This window comes from Aythya fuligula, chromosome 1 (genome assembly GCF_009819795.1).
Source record: "Aythya fuligula isolate bAytFul2 chromosome 1, bAytFul2.pri, whole genome shotgun sequence".
In the NCBI taxonomy this organism is placed as follows: Eukaryota; Metazoa; Chordata; class Aves; order Anseriformes; family Anatidae; genus Aythya; species Aythya fuligula.
Genome location: NC_045559.1, coordinates 115,654,382 through 115,676,698, shown reverse-complemented (window position 1 = coordinate 115,676,698; position 22,317 = coordinate 115,654,382). Strand labels below are relative to the sequence as shown.

Here is a 22,317-nt window from a genome sequence, read left to right as displayed (position 1 = left end):
TAAATTTATTTTTATCATTTTTTTTTTTTGCTTCTTAACATGAAACAGATTTAAATTACTTATTTCAATTCACTTATTGAAAATCAATCCACTTTGGTTACTGTCTTCTCTACACACTGAAACAAATCTACGTTTGTGTTTCTGAAGTAAATACGTACATAAATGCCAGTTAAATTGTCACCTCAGCACCTCCCCTAATTTTACAGGCAATCAAAATGCAGTAACTCAGCAAAACCTGCAGGTGACATGGCACGTAACTACAAAGCTAGATCCATACAGCAGTTTTGTGGTGTTCAGTCACCAGAGCACAACCTCAAGCTGGTAATGGTTTATCATGGCTCACTGAAGTGTGCAGCTGTCCCTGTGCTTGGCTTGATAAATACGGCAGAAGCCACACGTGCCACTTTGCCCGCTCCACCAGTGTGACAAATGCCTGTACTGACATAGCGACAGTTTCACCTCATACCCACTGATACACCACGTTTCTACTGTTCCCTGAATTTCTTGGCATATCAGTCTGTTACGTACACAAAATGTCCCAACTCTGGATCCTAAAACACCCACTTTTCTGTGTGTGTGTATATGCACGCGTGTGTTCCTCTCACCTCTGCGTAAATAAACCGAAGGAAATCACTCTGCTTGGATTTTGCCTACATCAGAACTAACTCCTTCAGAAACTAGGCCCTGGAAGGTGTCCAGAGAAGGGCGACAAAGCTGGTGAAGGGCCTGGAGCACAAGTCCTGTGAGGAGCGGCTGAGGGAGCTGGAGGAGGCTCAGGGGAGACCTCATTGCTCTCTACAAATGCCTGAGAGGAAGGCGTGGGGAGCTGGGGGTCGGCCTCTTCTCACAGGTAACTGGTGATAGGACTAGAGGGAATGGCCTCAAGTTGCACCAGGGGTGGTTTAGGTTAGAAATGAGGAGACATTTCCTCTCAGAAAGAGCAGTCAGGTGTTGGAACTGGGTGCCCAGGGTGGTGGTGGAGTCACCGTCCCTGGGGGTGTTGAAGGAAAGGTTGGACATGGTGCTTAGGGACATGGTTTAGTGGGTGACATTGGTGGTAAGGGGATGGCTGGATTAGGTGATATTGGAGGTCTCTTCCTACCCTAATGGTTCTGTGATTCTATCTGGTTAGTGTGGGGACTGAACCTACTCTGGAATGTACAATAACGCTTCATTTACTGCTTCTCCATACCTGCTTGTAAATAGTGCGTACCTGGTGTTGCTTCCCCTGTCCCGCTCTCAGAAGGGTCCGGTCCTATGGTGACAGTCCTGCCTCAGGTTTTGGAAATGTGGGTTTTGGCAGGTACTTTGCAAGCGTCCAGGCTCCAACTACCAGGGACATACATCTCCCACATTATCCTTATCCGCTTTTTCAGATGACCTGGTCTCTCATCACAGATCACTTCCTGCTTTCCATCCCCTCCTTCTGCTGTCACTCTGTATAAGTATCATTTGCCCACAGAACTGCAAATCCTGGGCGGATCTATACCCACAGCCCGTTTGGGTAAGGATGATAAGCACACTTCAAAGGAAAGAGATGGCTGAGTTCATCCCAAATCTCTCAGCCTCCAGTCTAAACACGTCAGAAAAGTTAAGAAACTCAGGTTGCCTCTATCATGTCATATAGTGATGTTTACTTTGACACAAGTCTCAGAGGGAAATGGGCAATTCCAACTTTTTTTAAAGTATCTTCACCAAAGGAGGCAGAACTGTTATGTTTCTGAAGTTACATTGTGAAACATCAAGAATAGAGGAGTCTCGTGTTTGGAAGGCATGGCTGGCAGAGCTGAATGACAGATTTCAGGAAAATATTTGGAAGATTAAATAAAATACACACACTGGAGCAGAATGCATTTCAAGAAAGCGCTGGCACGAAAAACATACTCCAACATTATGCATGAGATCCAATGAGGCTGAGCTCTTCCTCACAAATAACTGAAGGAAAGGGCCAAATGTCATCCAGCCCTGCCAGCCCCCAGTGCACAAAGTGCCCTTCCAGCCTCAGGAACAGGAGCTGTGTCACCTGTGCAGCACCAGGTCTGCAAGAAGACACATCTTCCAGCTAGTGAAGGGGTTCAAGAGAAAAAGAACGCAATAATAAGGAAGATACTTTAAAATACATGAACAACACTTTAAAATGTTGACTCTTTTTGGAAAAAAGAACCAAAAACCTCGCTTTCCTAAAGCACAGAAGTAATTTAAACTTACATCCAAGGAAATAAGAAGCCCCCCCCCCAAAAAAAAAAAAAGAAAAAAAAAAAGATTTCCCTGAAGTCCCAAATACATAGAAAAGATCTTGCTGTATAAATATATACACAGTTAGTTCCCAGTTCTGGTTCACCTCCAAAAATGCAACCTTTTGGATTTGCCAATGTTAATGTATTTCTTGGTAAGATAAGAGCTTTGTTTAAAATTTACTGTCTTCCTTTCCATTCTAACAAACTTTTCAATCATCCATACGCTGAAAGATGCCATCCCCTCACTGCAAAGAGCTCGTAACAAAGACTGTTAGAAATGACAGATTAGAAACATACGTTTCCTTCAAGAGGTAAAAGTTGTGCCTGTTGTGTAAGGGAGGATTGTCAAAGCAAGAAAACTGTTCTATGTTACAGAAAACGTGACTGTAGCAACAGAGATATTAAAGATTTTGAATGTAACATCTCAAATTCAGCTTTAAAAATTGCTAAGCTTTATTTTTATATTTGTATAAACCACATTATGTACCAATGGTCTGAAGACAAATAAAATAAACCATTTAAAACTCATAATCCTATTTGCTGTATGATTGGTAATATCACTTGAGACACAAAACGGCTAACTTGCAAGATTAGCTGTGCTGCAGAGTAAATACTAATATGAATTCTCATTTAATAGTTTTATTTACTCTGAGGAATGCTTTTGAGAAATGATAAAAGCTGTTACTGTAGCTGTGTCTGCATAAAATCTGTACCGCAATTTTACCATGCTTCTCTGGAGAAAAAAAAAAAAATAAAAAAAGTTTTAAAAGTTTTCAAAAGTGTCATACTTCAAAGTATTCCAAACTTATGCTTTTCTCTTTTTGCATTCAGTTTGGAAAAAAAAAAAGGAAGACAAATCTGTGTGTATCCACATGTAAATGACACCAAATGTATCATCACCTGCTTCCCATCCTAAAATTTTGGTTAGAAGGATAAAATCCAGCACCATGGTATGTTTACATTATTAACTACGCTGGCTTTGTCAGTAAAGACATTGTGTTCTTCGCTGTTAATCGAGCAATGGACCAATTTAACTAGAATGCTTTAGTTTGTACTTAATTCAGACAATCTTAGAGAACAATGACCTAGTTCTGCTGGAATGAAACTCAATTAAAAATACCTCTCTACTTTGCAGCATAGTCTGTACGTGCCTCCAACGGTGTTTCATTTTACAGTACAAAACTAAGAACACCAAGCAGTATTGCAACTCAAGCTGGAGGAAAAATCTGCAACAATGAGTGAAAGGCAGAAAGAAAAGCAATGTGAGGGAGAAAGAAAAGCAGCGTGAGGGAAAAATTTTATTATTTATATAATTTATATAGATTTATATAGATTATATAAGGCTATGTAAACTGCATACACGTTTCTTCCATATTACTCATGTCCCCTAATAAATGTTCACAGGTTGCTACCTGTATTTCATGAAGCAAGGCAGACACCTCCATCCAAAGTCTCCACTTTCTTCAAAGTTCTTGATTTTGGAAAATGTTGTTTTTACCATACCAGACAAACACAGCAAAACCAATTTTTCCAAGTGATCCCATAACCCTGAAAGTTTGTAAACCACAAATCCAGAGAAAATATCAGAAGTCAGAACTGTAAACCAAGCTCAGTCTATCATTCATGAAAATTCACTTATTGTGAACACAAGGAACCTCATTTCTTGCATGTAAAATTAGAGCTTCACATCCAGATCTGAGTTACAAATGTGTCACTGGTGAAAATCTTGCTATACAAATTGTTTGTTCACAACTCTAAAAGGTGATTTTATTTCCAAGGGAAATGCAATTTGGCAAGAAAATGGCACTGGCTAAGGAGAAAGAAAGGACAAGATTCTGCTAAATAAATTCTGCTACCTAGACGCTCAAGCTAAGCAAGACTTTTGGACTCCACTTTTGAAAGGAGGATTTGACTTCAATGCAGCTAGTTCTCCCAGAAATAAATTCAGCATTACCTCCCTTGCATATCAACTCTTCTAGTTTTAACTAGATATGAATATTATACAGAAAGCTTATGGAAAGACGACGAGACTTTCAATGAGCATTTAAATGATGAACCATCAAAGGTAGATAAAGTCCTTTATGCCAATGGGTGGAAACGGACTGGTGAGTTTGAGTAAAGCAGCAGTAAATATTAATAATAGTGAGAAGGTTAACATAGATTAGACAAGCGAATCAAACCCATCCAGATAGAGCCTAAAAAGGTAGCTGGTGAATTATGTGCAGAATTCCTAAGCACGGATTGAGATAAGTAAACTCCACTGTACTACTAATTTATTTTCCTGTATTGGGCAAGATCTACATGCAGGTATATTTTCAGAAACAGTCACTAACTTCAGCTGCTTGGGAATGGGATGCCTGGGAATGATTCACAAAGTCACGAAATCCACCCAGATCTCACTGCTTTCACTTCGTGATGGTGAGGCAACTCTCTCGCAAGTTAGCAAATGGTCTGACCTACCATGCTCCACAAAAATCTCTTGCTTGAATGTAGAGTGATCGGCTCTGCAGAGAAAACGCATCCTTGTGGAGACTCTGAGTAGCAAGGAAGCATCACAGATGGTAGGATGTGGTTTTAAACCAGTCCTAAAAGAGTATACTGTGTTCAAACATCTCAGTGTATGCACTCCTCCTCCTGGTCAAAACAAACTGTTAGCGCTACTAGAAGGTTTCTCAGCTGTTTGGGCTCTTGATCAAGATACACAAGTTGTAAAGCACAACTAGATCATCACAATCTAACCTCTAGATATTGTATTTCCAAATCCTTTCTAACCACGGTGCTGCCTTTTTGAGAAGTAGAAGGAAGACATCTGGAGGACGTGGTCTATCATCCTGCTATCTTAAACACAGCACTACTACAGATTTCCGTAATGGGGGTTGTGAAAAATAAATCCTGTTCCAAATACTTTAAAGCATTAAAAATGCATGACTTCTTACAGCCCTGAGATCTGGTCAAGTGTTAAGCTCCTCTGAAACAATATTATCAGCAGACAGTGACAAGAAATGGCACCATCACTCTGCAAAGCCTCGTGTTTAAGCTAGCATCACTTGACCTCCGATGCAATATGCCCGTGCCCCGTTCCTTCCACACTTGTAAGCAAGCATACAGCTGGGAAAAAGACCCTGCTCCCTGTAAAGAACAGCTTGTGGGATTTATGATGTGCAGAATCAACTATCCTGCACTATTCCTACTCCATCTGCGTGCTGTACTGATCTGCACGGTACCATACAACGCGTATGGTATCGCACTTCCATTTTTCAGAACAGAGACCGTGCCACCTGCTGCTGCAACAACTACATCCGACTCGAAACCCCTCTATTTTTCCCCACAAATTCACGGCTTTTTATGAAAGCCTGCCAATATACTCAAAACAAAATGTAATGTTGAATTTTCAGAAGCTAATGGAAGCACACGACATAGACACACACACACTTTTTATTAAGCGTCAGAACGTGAAGTTCATGCCAACACAAGCATCTTAACGGTGACTGCGAATTTTAATTAACAAACACTTAATAATTACCTAATTACAGTCTTCCCTGCCTCCACAAATACAGCTGTCATAAGGAAAGTCAACAGTAAGGTGAATTGGCATAAAGCACTCAAATAAATGGTCCTGAGCCAAAAAAGAAGCTAAAGGCAGAGGGGTGCATTAGCAGAGTGTGTGTGGTGCCCCATGTGAGGGGCCAGCACCTGAAAACCATTAAGCACGAGCCCATCAGCAGCAGGATGTAGGTGCTGAGAGCAAAAGCTGCCCTGCTAAGGACTGCACAAGGCACGTCTCATTAATCTCTGAGGGCCTTTCTCTCACACAGCAACATAAAACGCAAGTCTGAAGAGCCCTGCTATATGATCATGCCTTCTTCCCGAGGCTCTCCCTCCTCCTCACCCACATTTAGATCCCAGATGGCTTTACTGCCATGAACAGGATACATATAGGGTTGTTCTATAGTTTTATAAGATTTCTGTGCAAGCTTTATAGCATAAAGACATACTTACACAAGTGGGGTTAGAGAGTTTTAAGGAGACAGAATTTACGAAGAATTTTCAAGAAATCTTGTGGTGTGTCCTTAAACCTGTGTTCGTTTACAGAATCACTCTACCACATCAACCAAAACCACGCCATCCCATTTTTTTAGATATATTAATACTGAGCTTAATTGAAAGTCATTAAAGTCACTTACAACATTAATATTAATGCCACAGTTAAATTTACCCAGTCAAACTGGTTAATTGAGTTGGGTTTGTGTATTTTTTCCCCTGCTAAGCAATGGCAGCACTACTTCCCAGTAAAAAAGTCTCTGTATCAAGCCACGAAACATTCTTAAGTATCCAGTGTATTACAAGAGGTTTGCATAGACGTGCTACAGTTTGGGACTTTATCTCATACAGCCATTGCTGTCATTCCAGTGAACATCATTTCTCCACTGTATTTCTTTAGCAGAAATACAATTTTGGAGCAGAAACACAGTTTAGCTTTTTAAACTTGTCATCACGTTAATTTGGAGCAGGGGAAAGAGAAAGGCTTTTCCAGTTGCTGCTTGCACCTCTCACCGTCTGTGTGCCAGCTCTTTCACTGAATTGCAGCTCCTTCCATTTGATACAGGATCACAAAACATACATCGTACTGGATATAGAAAATCAGAACACAAATTCAGCTCGGATAAAGGAACCTGGGGAAAAGAAAAGGCATGTCCTGGCAACTAGGGAAGCAGGCATAATGGCTGGCGTGGGTTGAGAAACTGAACTGAAATTGCTATTGACTAACCCAATCTTTTTTTCTCCTTCTGAGCTTTTAATAATCCATACCAAGCAGATAATGAGAACTCTGTAGGTATAATAGAGCCGTATTTTAGTACAACACTTGACAAGGCACTGCAAAGAAAAATCATTAAGACATTGGAGATACTGTTCCAAGATAAAAATACAAGAGCATATAAACTGGCTCAGAAACAGCGATGCTGGAGGTAATTGTTGATGATTCTATGATTTGGAGGCAGGTACCAACGAGGCCACTTAAAATCCTGGGGTTAGAAACAGACCATCACAAAACAGACAATAAAAACAAACAAAATGTACAGCAGATGACCTTGAGAAAAAGTAATTTCATAAAGGCAGGTAGCAGGAATACACGAAAGGCTAAAACAGATATGAAAAACAGTATTGGGATAGTCTCTGATACTTGTTAAAAAAGAGACTACTTTTATTCACTTTAAAATAAAATACACTATACAAAGACTAACACAATTCAAAAACCAAGTATATACAAATAAACTACCTGGTTAGAACTGTTCACCCTTCAGTAAGAAAAAAATCCCTAAAAAACCCCAAACCACCACGCCTTTCTCTACCTGAACCTCAACTTCTTGCATTCTCAGGTCAAACCTGATGCATCTTTTACGCTGTTTTCTTTCCTTCCCGAGTTAGGTTTCCAGTTACAAAAGACTGCAGGTGAGAGGAAGCTAGGCATGAAGCAGCCTGGGATATTTCATGCATGTGGCCACCCATTTATTTGATAGTTCATTGTTGCTCTCTGTCCCCACGTTCAACACCTAAGCACATACCAGCCAAAAAGATGATCACTTCAGGTAGCCTTATTATTACTTCTGCTTCTGGAGTGCCATCCCCTTTTCCCCTCTGACCAGCTGCAAACCAACCTGCAGGATGTACAAGCTGACTTCAGCACTGCTCGTGACAGAGGACGTAGTGAAGACTGGAGCAGCAAATGAATGCCCCTCTCTTCTTCCAGAGCAGACTGCAATTTTTGTCAAAGTGCTCCAGCAAAATCGGTACATGCGAATTGAGAATTTGTAGATGGACAGAGCTAGCTGTAAGATCAAGACCATCTGACCAAAAAAGACTGGAACAGCGTGAAACTGTAGTGAATTTGTTGTCAGATAGTGTATTCCTTGATTTTTCTAAACAGGCTCACGACACCAGCATGTACCTGAAACATAATCAGGCCAAATTCAGGAGAAGGACAATGCTGCCTTAACAATGCTCCTTCAAATGAGCCTCAAAACCACAATAATGCTTCGGAGCAAATTCAGCAGATCACTTAGTTTTACTTTCCACCCTGACAGATTGGTTTGCATTGTTATCTACTCAATATAAGGCACTAAGAAGACAGTATGATATGTCTCCAACAAAATTCCCTCTAAGCCATTTTGTTCAGCACTAATAAATTCCTTGTTCTACATCACCAGCATTTTTTCAATGGTTTAAATGAAACACATCCGTTTAAGGAAGGAGATTGATCTGTAGTTTGTAGTAATTCTATCTATAGCCATTTGGTTTGCAAGCAGTGCTTTACAGGAGTGTCCTCAGTCTGTAGCACTGGTTCTTCAAAGCCCGTATCAACTGCTGTGCCTTCTACATCCATGACCTTTTTGGTACAGTTGGATCACTTCAATCTATTGCAGTGGTAAACAGTGAATGAGTCTGGAAATCTGGATCCTGGTTCAGGGAAAAGTTATTGCAGAAAGGGACTCGCTAATATCATGCCCAGTCCTTCTGGGCCTAATTTGATCTTTGCGAGGTTTACATATTCAGGACCTGAAACAAGGTCCAGACACTTCATTAAGTCTTCTAGTAGAGTGTCAGGTATAAAGCCATTATTCTCAGGCTTGTACATTTGGAAAACCCTTCTGGCTTGTTCTGAAGGACCTTTAGGAGCATCAAGGGCCACATCCTTGGGAAAAAACACTGTGAGGTTTGCTTCACTGCCAAGCATCCAGACAGGGAACTTTGGAGATTTCAAACAGGAGCCAACCTCTCAGAAATTTCATCAACGTTAAAAAAACTACTGTTGCCTATTCATGTATTCTAGAAAGTTTCATTCAAGGTTACTCAAATACCCTCCTGTGTCTGCAGATGCACAAGCCCTTCAACATTACTCCATGCATTACACCAGTTCAGTTCAGGAACAGCCCAACTGCAGTCAAAGGATGTGTAGTACAGCTCTCTGTTAACCTTCCTGCACGCAGGAGGTGGGGTCAAGTGATGATATAAATCAGCAAGACACTTACTTATAAGGGCTAAGGTAATGGAAGGCAAGGAAATATCAGTATTTACCCCCTTATTATTCCAGTAAAGAACAAGCAAACAAAAAAAAGGAGAATGTGGTGGTGCTTTGGGTATCTGACTGCCTTCCCCCTAAGAAATACATTCTTCCCCTCCTTTCCTAGCCCCTCTTTACTATGAGGTGGCAGTGACTTTTGATACTGACATCAGATAGAGCAGTTGCAGTTCATCTGTGAGTCACAGGACAAAGGGTAACAGTGTCAAGTTGAAAGAGGGTAGGTTTAGATTAGATATTAGAAAGAAATTCTTCTCTGTGAGGGTGGTGAGGCACTGGCACAGGCTGCCCAGAGAAGCTGTGGGTGCCCCATCCCTGGAGGTGCTCAAGGCCAGGCTGGATGGGGCTTTGGGCAGCCTGGGCTGGGGGGAGGTGTCTCTGCCTATGGTGGTCCTTAAGGCCCCTTCCACGCCAACCCATTCCCTGATTCTATGATCCATGCTTCAGAAGAATAATAAAATCTGCAGGTTCACTGCAAATTTCACATTCGTTACGTTCATGCTACTTCCTTCTACACTCGGATGCAACCTGACAACAACATCCTACTTGTCACTGCAAACTCCTGCCAACTGGCATCAGGCACAACGTGCTACACGAGTAACTCTACAAACACTGATGAGGAGAGGCAGACCCACACAGCAGCAATAGCTCCAAGTGCTGAGGCATGGGCTTAAGCTCTTGCTTATTTTAGTGACTGAGGTGTGTGCGGGTGTGATGCAACAGCACAATACTTTCCTCTGAATTTTATTTAATGTTTAATCCTGCTGCTCGCATTTGGTACAGATAATTCTCCAACTGCCAGTCTGTTAACAACGCTTGGCAGGCACGTTGTGTGCACTCAAGGTGGAGGGTTGGAGCTATACTGCAAGACAGGGATTTGTTTTACCCAGCACGTACACCCTACTTGGCCTTCTTAGGTAGAGTATGAATGGATCCCACTCTCCTACCACAGTATCAGATGTTAAAGTGAAAGATAACAAATATTTGCAAAAACAAAACAGAACGCAACTTCCCAAAAAAGGCATCATTTTTTCTGAAGATCACACCAAGGTCACAGGGACAGCATGAAGCTTCTAGAGAACAGCTGAAGGTCTCACCGGCTCCTTCGCAGCAAGCAGATGTCTGAAATGAGCGTCCTTTGAGGAAGTTTCTTTTGGGGCCGATGTCAGGTGCAGGAGCCCGAGGCTTGTTCCTCCTCTGACGCCTCCGTTACGCCAAAAGAACTGTCCGTGGGGCTGTGCAGTGAACTGGATCAGGAAACTAGATCAATTTATAACCGGGATGGCTCCTCAGAGCAGTTTAACCCCATGGCCTCACAAAATGACCTTCCTTGAAGAACTGAAGTGGATGGAGAAATTGTGCAGGTGGAAGGAGCAGCTGGTGTTGGTAAGCGAGGAGCAAGTTGCTAAAGCTTTGCTACTCGCTCCAGCAGGTCATGAAACTAAACCCTAGAGGCCAGGTAACCTAACACTACTGAGTTGCCTTGTATTTATTTTGTCGTCACATGAACGAGAAGCACAATGTTACTTCCAGTAACTACAGTAAGAACATAAACAAGAACCCCTGATTTAAAGCTCCTGGCAGTATTTGACTACAAAAGGAATGAGCTGTGGCACAGGTTGTAGCTTGTGCTGGTCCACAAACAGCGTCAGTGAATAATTTCCGCGCTACAAGAAATACCATCCCTGCTGGCCTCAGTTCTGTTCATTTTCTAAACTTTTTTTTTTTTGTTTCTTTCAGCTTTTGAGAGTGTCTGATGGTTTCCACAGGTAACACGGTGCCTGGTACCTATGAGAAAGGTGCAGAGAAGTAAGAGTAACCACAGTGATGAGTAGGCTGGACAGGAAAAAACTTCCCTCAGCCTGAAATTCTTCAGTAGTACTCATCACCCACAGCAAATGCTGTAAAATACATGAAGTTACACAGATTTGGAATATATATAAATTGACTAGATTTAGGCTAAACTGCTAAATGCATCACCATAAATTCTGGCATATAATTCTGCAAAAATAGTATCAAATTTTGAGAATTTAGCCAACATTTGTTTCTGTTACAGCTTTTTTTTTTTCTTCCCACTTTACAGAAGATGGGGAACAGAAATACCACGCGCAGGAGCTACAGACAAGCACCGTAAGATTCGGGAAGAAAACTAAATCATTTAATGTTAACGCTAAATAAACTAACAAACAAAAGTAGAGCCCCTTTGAGGTGAGCACCAAGGCAAAGGAAATAGCTCTGTCTTCTTTGCTTGAGATTTCCATATATCCTCTTCTGAGGAGTAAAATATTACTGGGCCCTAGAGTGGGGAAAAGGGGAGCAACCGTGATCAGACTGGAAAGCTTCCACTGGTCAGGAATATCATTTACTTTTGCTTTCAGGAACCACTGCACCTACAGATCAGAAGCTGCATCCCCAGCTTTTGTTCTGCCACAAGGCAGACTCTACCATTTGCAGCACACGCTCTAGCACTAGCTTAAGCCACCACATTCCTCTGGCACGAAGTGCTTTGCATTCCTAAGAAAGTGAAGTAAAACCACTATGGAAGGATTTCTGCTGCCAGTAATGGCAGCCCAATCCAGGGGACATGATTAAAATTTGCATAGGATGTCAGAAGGTGAAGGGAGTTGTTTTTTAAATGAACCACATAAGAGCTCTTGGCACCACAGGTCTCTCTTCTGCTCTATTCACAGTTGTTCCAGATGTTCGGAGAACTGCAGCTCAGAGATGTCACAGATGAATTAGCATCAACACATACGAGTCCAGGACAAAGGCTTGAAAAATATCACATAGTTCAGCACAGCCAAATTTCAGCTCTGTAATACTTTTGCTATGACAAGTTACCCCAGTGCTGCCAAGCCACAGGATGATGAACTAGTCTGGCTTCTGTTGGGATGCGTATTATCCATCAACATGGGTCTTCTTGGCGTGTTTCAAGCGTTATGCTCATCGACAGTTTTCTTTGGTTGCTTCATTTTTCTCTCCTCTGTAGAGTATTACATGGGGGCACATGCTCCCACAGACAGTAGTTTCAGAAGAACTGGCATGTTCTGTACCAGGGCTGCTGTCAGACTCCTCGCATTAACCTTGCTTCACCAACTCGAGCCAGCGCTTCACACAACGCAAGCAACTGAAGTGGAACTTTCACTTGCATTTTTTCTGTCTGAGGAGTCTAAAAATACCTGCCTGGTTTGTGTTCAGTTGGCCATGGGTGATGCTGTGTCCTTCACCTGAAATGACTAAAGAGGCTCCTCAAGGAAAGGTGACCAGTGTTTTGGGATGCAAACAGAAAAGATGAAAAGAAACAACATTTTACTGAAAGGCAGATTTTAGAAAAGTATCAGTAGCTTTGCATGTCTCCTGTTTTTCTCACGTATATCTTTTTACCATCTTCATATGTACAATTCAAGATTCGTTTTATACTTCAAATTATACTTTTATGTTTAATACACCTTAGTACATTTCAACTACTACAAATATAAAGTAAATGTGTGTTTGTTTATAAAATAGTATCAATGAAATCAACTTCAACTTGAAACTCAATTTTTGCAGAAATGTGACCAATATTGACAGTTATCTGTCCTTGTTTACACATGAAAAGATCTCTCAACTGTGTCATTTGGAGCAGAAAAAAGACATAACTGCAAATCTTCAAACAATCATAAAACCCAATCCCTAAGGATAGAATGCAATGCCATTTCCTAATGAGAAATGCCTTAACCAAGTAAACACTTGCTACTGATTCTCTGTGTGAGTACATGATATTCTCCACACAAGCCATGCAGATCCACCTCTAGGCAAGGTTTTCCAGTCCTTTTGTAAGATTTGCAGTTTCTTGAAGGCTCCATTTATTTTCCAAAGAAAGCGGGAAGACCAGGGGGAGGCAGTTTTGCTTGACATGAAGTCAAATATTTGCATCTTCCTTTAGACACCAAATGGTCATCATCTTTCCATGCCTTCACCTATTCCTCTTTGCTATGTTGTGTTTGAACAAAAGATTACATTTATGTCAAAAATATCTACTAGCTCTTAACTACAGCACATGTCACAGTGTAAATATTATGTCAAATATCAGCACGTGCACCTCTATAGTTGCAATTTTCACAATGTACCATGAAAACATTAGTCAGTGACAAATATTTACCACAATTGATTATCACCTCCTTTTAAAAAGGTAAACTGGCCCCAAACACACACTGCAAAATAAATTTTAATGCATCTTAAAATGTTTTTTTTTTCATTTTTTCACCTGTAATATATAACTAACCAGTGTGAACATCCCTCAGCATTTCTGGATTGCCATGACAGACAACATGAACTACCACATCCTCTACATAAACTCTCCAGCAGAACAAATGGTAAAAGATTAATGACTTCTATTACACAACCTATAATGCTTTTTTTTTTGTGTGTGTGTGTTACACACTGTATAGGTTGAGTAATTAATGACACACATAAACATTTTATTTCCCATTAACTGAAACTAAAATTAGCACCATCAGCTGAAGATGACGAACTGTTAACATTAAGATCACTTGATCATTTCATTTGATTACTCATTTGAACTCAGTGTACTCTTTTGTTTCTTTTTGCTTGTTTTAAACACTGTTCTTAACACACTTTTAAGGCCAGAAAGTAAATTAATTTCACTTTCAGCTGTGGAACACTAAACAAGAAGTATTTTGCTATATCCCTGATGTGAGACATTAGAAGAAGAAGGGAACAATCCTTTATCAACCAAGTCAAATGATTTTGTCAGTAGAGAAGTTCAAATACTGCTGACAATACACAAAGATTTTTTGTTTTTAAAACATGTAATTTCAGTTTCTAGAGATTCTCGGGGACAAAAAGCTTACTTCAGTGATTTGTAGGAGCAGTTATGGATACTACCTCAGTCTTCAAGCAGTGTTGTGAGCTGAAAGAGTGCTCCCCCCTTTTTTTAATCTCAATGAGTTTTCCACTTACTTGTCTTTTCTTCTGTCCTTCTGTCTTCCCCTGCCAGCTTGCCATGCTGGTCTAATGTCTATCTGCTACAAACTTCTCAGTTCATCAAAGCTCTCACAGGACAAGGAAGGAGCTCCTTCCTATGGGGTGAGAGCCATCCTCTGTTCTTTGTCTCAAAAGCAATGGCAAATCTTTTTCCTAGAAATTCAGGCTTCCAGGTGGAACCACCTCATTAGGATCTTTTGGATTACAAGTCCTTTTCAGGGTCTCACCCTGACCATGGCCTTCACTGCATTTTTGCAACTAAATGAACTGACGTTGACATACGAAGAAAATGCTGTTTACACAGATATGAATAAGACTTCCTAAGGGAAGTGTCCTTTTTTTTTAAGCAAACAAACGAATAAAAAAACCTCATATGACCCTTGATTACCTTACAGGAACATTGAGGCAAGGAAGCTTAATTTGAAGTATGAATCTAAAGCCGCAATTCTTGTTTCAGATGTGTAATTTAGGACAATTTTTGGACATTACAAACACAAAGTATATTCTTTTATCTTTGGATTTACTTTTTGTTTAAGGGTTATTTTTTTCAGCCTTTGATCTGTAACAAAAAAAAAGCATGAGCCAGTAGGTACATTTCCCAGAATTATTCTGTAAAGATCTTTGATTCATCCTTCTTCTGACTCACAGAATTAATGCAAAAGTAGTTTTTGAAAAACAGAACAAGCAGTCACCTCTTCATCTCTCTCTCTCTCCCTCCTTCTGCAGATACTTTTGACTACATTGTTTCAAAAAAAAAAAAAAAAGCCTGATTTTTATTTTTTTTTTGCTAAGGCACCAGCTAATCATTAGAGATAGGTTTATAACGGTTTTGGTCTCAGCACGTGAAAGCACATCATTATACCCATGGCTGAACAATGCAATTCAAGACTGCCCTTAAGTATCAAGGAAATTACCATCTGTGCTGGTCAAAGTTGTTCTCCCATCCTTTTTTACAATTTAAGGAACTAAAAATGCAGCCCTACTGTCTGTGGAAGAGAACCACTGAGAACTAGCCTGAGAAGAATGAGATTTGCCTGTCCTTATTAATACCTGCACAGACAATTATTCCCATTCTGCAGGGAAAAAAAAAAAAAAAAAAAAAAAAAGGAAGGAAGGAAGAAAAACACTGAAGAAATTTCAAAAGGCCTTCTTATTCTGTATTGGAGAAGCTGTTATGGTGGTGTCCTACAGTTCGGAGAAGCCAATTTTGTCTTCCAGAGCTCAATAATGTATGGCATTTCTCCATGCTTTTTGCTCCATCTCCAAGGTACAAGAAGGAAGCCAAGAACTAACTACTCAAAATAGAGACAAACCCTCCTTCTCAAATTCTCTGAGTTAGAGCAGACAAAAACAAAACAAAACAAAGAAAATTGCTAATTCCATTAGCACAAACACAAGGTAAGAAAAGAAAGCACAAACCCCCTTGGCTGTCGTTGTTACTCATGCACAAGCTAAACCCAACAGTCTCTGGCTTGCAGACAGGAGCACAACCTCGCCCAGAGGCCACCAAATGCTAATGCCCAGCGCCCAGGTGAAATCAATCGGCTGGGACTTTCTCTGGAGCCTTCCTTGTCCTTCCAAACCTCCTTCTGGAATTTCAGGGAGGCCCAACGGGCTGAATGCATGGATTGAAATACTCACAGTTCACCTCCTAGTATTTAACTACCTGGAAAATCCAAGCATGCATTTCCTCTAAGACCTAATAGTTAATCTAGAACCTCCAACGACATAAACAAATGATTGTATTCCATCCTAAAATGGTGTAAAGGGTTCTAGTATTTCTCACTCAGCTGTGTTATTTCCATTAATACAACTCTCTGTTTTGCTGTGTTTGCTGTACAGAAAGCATTTATTACACACTGGACAGAGCAAGCCCTTCCACGCCCTTACTTTTTAAATACTTTAGCTTTTAGTGTACTGGAAGCCTGATAAAGTATAAACTAGTTAGGAAAGGACACTAAAGAGTTCTCTGCTCTGCACATTGCTACACTGGATTTTTTTCAATAAATAACTTCAGACTTCCACCCAAGATCAAGACATTCAAACACAAATGATCTTTTTGCAGAAGTCTGCAAACGGAGGGGGAACCCAACCTGTTTTCTATTTGGATGCTGCTGTCCAAATGCAGATTCCTGAACTGCTCTTGTCTGGATTTCAGCCTGTCAGACAGCGCACACACACATCTACGTATGTTTTGCCTGGCAAGCTCAGTGCTGATGAGCTCCAAAGAAAGCCTCATTTAACCATCACTGATTCAAAAGACCAAGGAAAACGAGCACAAGAAATAATATAACCATGAAGAAGATTTGCACCCATCCTCAGAACTGGCATTAGGTCTCCTTGTCATATAAAAAGTTTAAGAGACTTAGGCTTATAATTCCTTTCCTTGGTTCAAAAAATAAAAAATAAAACCCATCACCATGAAAAACAAGAAAGCTTCATTTGGTGGCAGCTTGCAATTTCTCTCCAATACTGTTCCACCAATACCAGGGTTTAAGTAACTTTCTAGCAAGCACAACTTCATCAAGGGCTGCCTACATACAAATTTCCAACTTCACTCATTTCCCAGCTATCTTCCTCCTCCATTCCAGCAATTTCTTGTTAGGCTATGCACTGAGGAACAATACACAGCCTAAGTCTGATAGCCTCCTAAGCAAAACCCAGCTACAACACCAAAGGGCACTCTGTAGTGTCATACCGCTGTAGTATTTTATCGTGTCACAGTCCAGGAGCTAAAGACACTTCACAAGACCCAACTTGCCAAGTCATACAGAGGCTCACATGCCAGAGAAAGTCTGGGTATCAGACCAGTAAAGAGACCCAGAAGGAAAACAAGGACAACAGTTTAAGAGACTGGAGATTTCTGGAATAAGGACTATTGCATGTTTTTGTCATCATAAAAATAGGCTGCAGAGCAGGGAGCATAATTTAGAGATCATTCCATTAGGAAAGGAGGGATAGCTGGCCTGCAGATCACGGCAGCCCTTCAGGCAGGGGTCTCCACACACACAGATTTCTCTACAACACGTGGACTTCACGTGTACATCACCCTTGACCGTATACTAATTTTCAGGAGACAACTGGGTGCTGATGATAAGGGGTTGCGACGCGTAACGTGTTACAGGCCTGGTCTCAAGCACACCATTTATCAGGGTATACCATCTCCTGTGTCTAGCCAAGTGAGATTACACCACTGTTGGTTAAGTACGTACGAGGATAACCAGTGTCACAACACACTCTGTTCTGGCAGTGAGATTCTTCGACAGCAAGCTTTGCGCACCCACGTTCGTGTCAAGGAACAAGGATCTCTTTATGATAAGGCTCCAGATTAGTTCCATATGATAAAGGCATTTCACAACAGACAACAGCGAGACACACAAAGGCTTGTCTCAAAGCACACCAACATTTCCCCACTGTCAGCTAGGCTTCAGCAAACAAGTCTATGATTTCTATGATGCTCTTGTATACGTGGTTTGATTTTTGGGTGGTCCTGTGTGAAGCCAGGAGTTGGGCTCAATGTCCCTCGTGGGTCCCATCCAACTCAGGATACTCTGTGGTTCTGCAGCTCTGATGCCAGCACATGACAGCCACAGAGGGCAGGGTCTCCTTACACACCCTGGCCATGAAAGGAGGACTACAGAGGGGCTTTCCTTTCTCCTCCTCGCATATATCACCGGCCACCAAGCCCACCTCCCCATCCCCAGCGTGGGACACCCTAAGGGGAGCTCTGTAAGCCACAAGCCCACAGCACAGAGCAGGTGGCGGGGCCACAGGCAATTCTATGCTCCTGTCAATGACAGAATCACAGCACCACAGACTGGTTTGGGGTGGAAGGGACCTTAAAGGATACCTGGATCCACCCCCCCGCCATGGGCAGGGACACCTCCCACCAGACCAGGCTGCCCAAAGCCCCATCCAGCCTGGCCTTGAGCACCTCCAGGGATGGGGCACCCACAGCTTCTCTGGGCAGCCTGTGCCAGCGCCCCAACACCCTCACAGCCCCGAATGTCCTCCGGACACCTATCCCCAATCTGCCCCCTTCCAGTTTCAAGCCCTTAGGGGCCGCCAGGGCTCCCGCAGCTGCCTCCCGTTAGCGGCCAGCGAAGGAAGGACGATGGGGGGGGGGGGGACGACACAGGAGCCCGGTCGCCCCGCGACCTCCCTGTCCTCCCCCTGCACCTGCCCGCCCCGTAGAGGAGGAGGAGGAGGAGGAGGAGGAAGAGGAAGGGGAGGAAGAGGAGGAGCGGCGGGGCTCGCTCACCTGCAGGGGGAAGGTGGCCGCCTTGTTGCCCACGTAGCCGCGGACGACGTGGCTCTGGATGGAGAGCACCCGGCACTCGCGCTCCGGCTCCATTGCTGCTGCTGCTGCTCCCACTGCTGTCACTGCTAACACTGCTACCACTGCTCTCACTGCTCTCACTGCTACCACTGCTCTCACTGCTGCGCCTCCCGCCCGCACCGGGCCGGGGGGGCAGCGGCAGGAGCCGGGGCAGGAGCCGGAGCAGGAGGCGGAGCGCGCCCGTCACGCGCTCGCCTTCCCTCCCTCCCCGTCCCCCTCCTCTTCTCCCTCGGCGGCCGCGCTATGGCGGAGGCGCGGCCGTCAGGCGATCGGCGCGGCCACCTAAGGGCCGCCTCCTGCAGCAGCGCTGGCAGCCGCCCGCCCCCTTTTCCCGTCACGCATGGTCGCCCGCTGTCGCCTCACGCTCGCCACACGCCGCCCGGGGTCGCCTCGACGCCCCCGGCGTGTTGTCCTTTCCCCCCCCCGGGTCCGCCATTCCGCGCACCTGCCCCACGCTGGCCGCCATTTGGTGGCGACGCCCCGGCAGCGAGCTGTGAAGGCGAGGGCAGCCCACGCGTCCCACCTGCCCTACAGCTCCTCAGGCATCCCAAAAGTGCTGTGAAACTACCGACACCACAGGCTGACCCCATACTCAACGCACCCTCGTAGTGCACCAGCCCAAGCTGTAGGCGCGCTGATAGACCACAGCGCTTGCAGTCAGTGTTTGAAGTGAAGGCGATTGTGTGTTATTGACGCGAACCGACAAAAAAATCTTTCAGAGTGCTGCCAAAGAGTAAAAGAAGATGTGTTGGCTGGCAAGTGCCACAATACATCAAAGCTCTGCGGAGATGGGGCTTGATAACATGTTTGGGAACTTCATCTTCCTCTGGCCATTTGTCATTACTGGCTGACACGCGTTCAGTCAAAGATCACAACAAGAAATCATGCCTGATGTCGCTTGTTCTTCTTAGCCGTAAAATTACTCTGGAAATGGCATGATTATTTGTCAGCAATATGAAATAATATTCTCCTCATCACAGGCAATTTGGTGGAAAATGAGGGAACATGGTGTTCTCTTTCATCACTCCAGTTGCTGAACTTAGAGCTTGTTCTAAGCTGGCCTCATGAATTAACAGTTTCTACTCTAGTTTGCAGTACCTTATTCAGTGTTTGGTGACAGGATATGAAAGCTCTGCCAAAAAAAAAAAAAAAAAAACTACTTTTTTCCTCTTTGCACTGGCCACTCACACTTGGAGGAATAAACTGTCAGATGAATATTTGAGATATTAATCTTAAAGGGGTTGAATTTAGCACAAAGAAAGAGGAAGTGCATTTTTTCTAAAGCTTTAGTTAGTGTTACAGTGGAATTTAGATTCCAGCAGAGTTCAGGCTGAGACTTACATTGCCATCATCTATAAATTTAGTATTTTCTAATTTCAGAAATTAGCGCATCTCCTTGGAGTATAAGCTCAGAACACTGATTCAAGTTGGGAGTGATCTGTGCCATGTATGCTCAAGATACAGCAGTCTGGGAAGATGTAACAAAACAGGATTTCACATGAGGAGGTTGTCTCAGGAGGATGCAGATCTATGTGGCTGGTTAAGGGCATGTGATCTTCCTGAGTTTCTGTTCACCCATCTCCAGGGGTGAACAGGTTTTCCACCTCCAGGCTCCTTGCCTGCCTTCCTCCACTCAGTCACACCCCATATCCCTCGTTCTGCAGTGTCCCAAGCCTTGATTATTCTCTTCTCATCATCTTAGTATTCCTAGAGCCAACACTGCTTTCCAGGTCTGTTAACCTCTTTCACATTTTCTTCTCTTTTTTTTTGGGTGGATAGTCTTTCTTCTATTTTTTCATTGACTTATTTTGGCCTCCCCAGTAACTCCGCCATCTCTCACCAGCAGCTTTACCATGCCTTCTTTCTTTCTGTTTCCCAAGTCCATGTCCTTGGCTATCTAGTCTCTGATTTCCACTTTTAACCTACCATTATTTTTTTTTGTCTTCCCTCCTGCATCAAACTCTTTGTCCCATTCCCACTCGTACTCTCACCACCCACACTTTCTCCTTACGCATGCCTCTCTTCGTGATGCACGTTCGGAGTACACAGCCTGCTTTGCAATACATGCCTGAACCTTTACACACTGCCATCAGTTAACATGAAACCTACTTGTTCATTCAGCAACTTGTTCATTCAGCCTGAAGTGTAAACACTGTTTTTTCATTTCGTAGCAATTGCTGCCTGTGTCCTACGCTTTTCAAATGAGTGGCTATTGCTCCATATATTTGGAACAGGCAGCATATGTGCCTTTGTTTTGCTGTTGTTAAAGCCTCCACAAGCACAACACAACAAATGCTGAAATGTGCTTATCCTGTGTTTTTCCATAGCTCTTGGAACACTGAAGAGTAACCTATCCTCTGCCTTCCTCTAGCTTGGAGGGCAATTGTTGGAATATAGATATTGTCCATTTTTTTCGGCTTTTCCTCCTTTCCCCAGCAATAGGGCATAATACTCTGCTCTGACTGCAAGCATACGATATATACAGACTGGCACACATTCCTTTGGGGCATGACTGAAATCATCTATCTTGTGGGTTCCGCTGTATTGTCAGGGGAAACTGGGCCTCTGTAAAAACAGTTGTGCACTGACACTACTGGTTTGGCTCTGTACTTTTTGTGCCTGCCACGGCTCTATCTTTCCCTTCGTGACAGTGATATACCGCTCAAAGATGCCAGAAGTGTTCTGGCACTTACAGCTGTTGGTTCTAAAAACTGCCCAAGCACGTCTGACATTCTCACTGGAGCACGTTCCTCCCCCAAGAAGGAAAGCACGCCCCGTGTGTTTAGCAAGTCTTTAGGTTTTGTACAGCAGCTACTCCTGCAGCTACTCAGCCACGTAGTCAAAGCAAGGAATATGCTCGGGGAAGTCTCACGTAGCAGAGAACAGCTGATACTAGATGCTTGTGTACGTGAGTGAAGCAATGCTGAAGCCCTTGGTAGGAAGGCAGTGAGCTTGCAAAGGCAGAGCTTTCTGCCTTCCTCTGCAGCTGCTGGCAGTGAAAGGGTATTTGTTAGAGGGGAGCACACGCTGTTTCTACAAGCAAATGGAGAAACCCGTTCTGTGCAGGATTACTGCATTCTTAATATTCTGAAAGACTCCTAACAGTCTTTATGCTTACCCCAGAGGAATATCTGAAGCCTCCCCTTATACTCTAAGCTGCACGTGTATATGTAATGAATTAAGCAGTGGAACTTACGTGCACCACCGTGCAAGTTAGCAAGGGAGAGACTCAAGAGTGAGTATCAAGCACCCAGTTTTTCAAAATATGGAGGAACCTCTCTGCCTATTCGCTAAAATAAATTATCACAAGCAAGACACAAATTTGTTCTGGTCCAGAAAACAGTTCATTCACCTGTGAGCACACAATTTCTGAGCAGTAGTTTTTCTGCAGATTTTGCCCTACCTAGCCTAAGGAGGAGGCCCCTTCCTCAGGAAAATGAGTACGTGTCACAGGAGACAGTAAAGCTAGGCTTCAGATCCATAGTCAATGTGCATGCTGCCATGCTATCCTCAAACCTGTTCTGTTTGGGAAAAAAAAAAAAAAAAAAAAAAAAAAAAAAAAAAAAAAAAAAAAACTCCTAGGTACTCCTCCAAATCTGGGGGTGAATAGGACTATTCAAAGAACAAATAACCATTCAATATGTGACAAGAGGCTTCACTAGAAGAAAAAGAAAAAA

At 42.9% G+C, this 22,317-nt stretch overlaps 1 protein-coding gene and 1 pseudogene across 2 annotated transcripts in view; both read right to left on the bottom strand.

Annotated features, from left to right (window-relative positions):
* Positions 1-18,840, bottom strand: part of PDXK (pyridoxal kinase) — a 43,636-nt gene extending 24,796 nt beyond the window's left edge. The window contains exon 1 of one of the 2 annotated variants that reach the window (XM_032182009.1): positions 18,563-18,840. In XM_032182009.1, coding sequence (XP_032037900.1) covers positions 18,563-18,655 — 93 coding nt within the window. In that variant the 5' untranslated portion in view covers positions 18,656-18,840. Of the gene's footprint in view, positions 1-3,357; positions 3,379-18,562 lie in introns of those variants that run through there. The other variant, XM_032182018.1, reaches the window with a different exon arrangement.
* On the bottom strand, positions 8,437-9,076 carry LOC116494262 (annotated as a pseudogene).
* Positions 18,841-22,317: the final 3,477 nt, after the last annotated feature.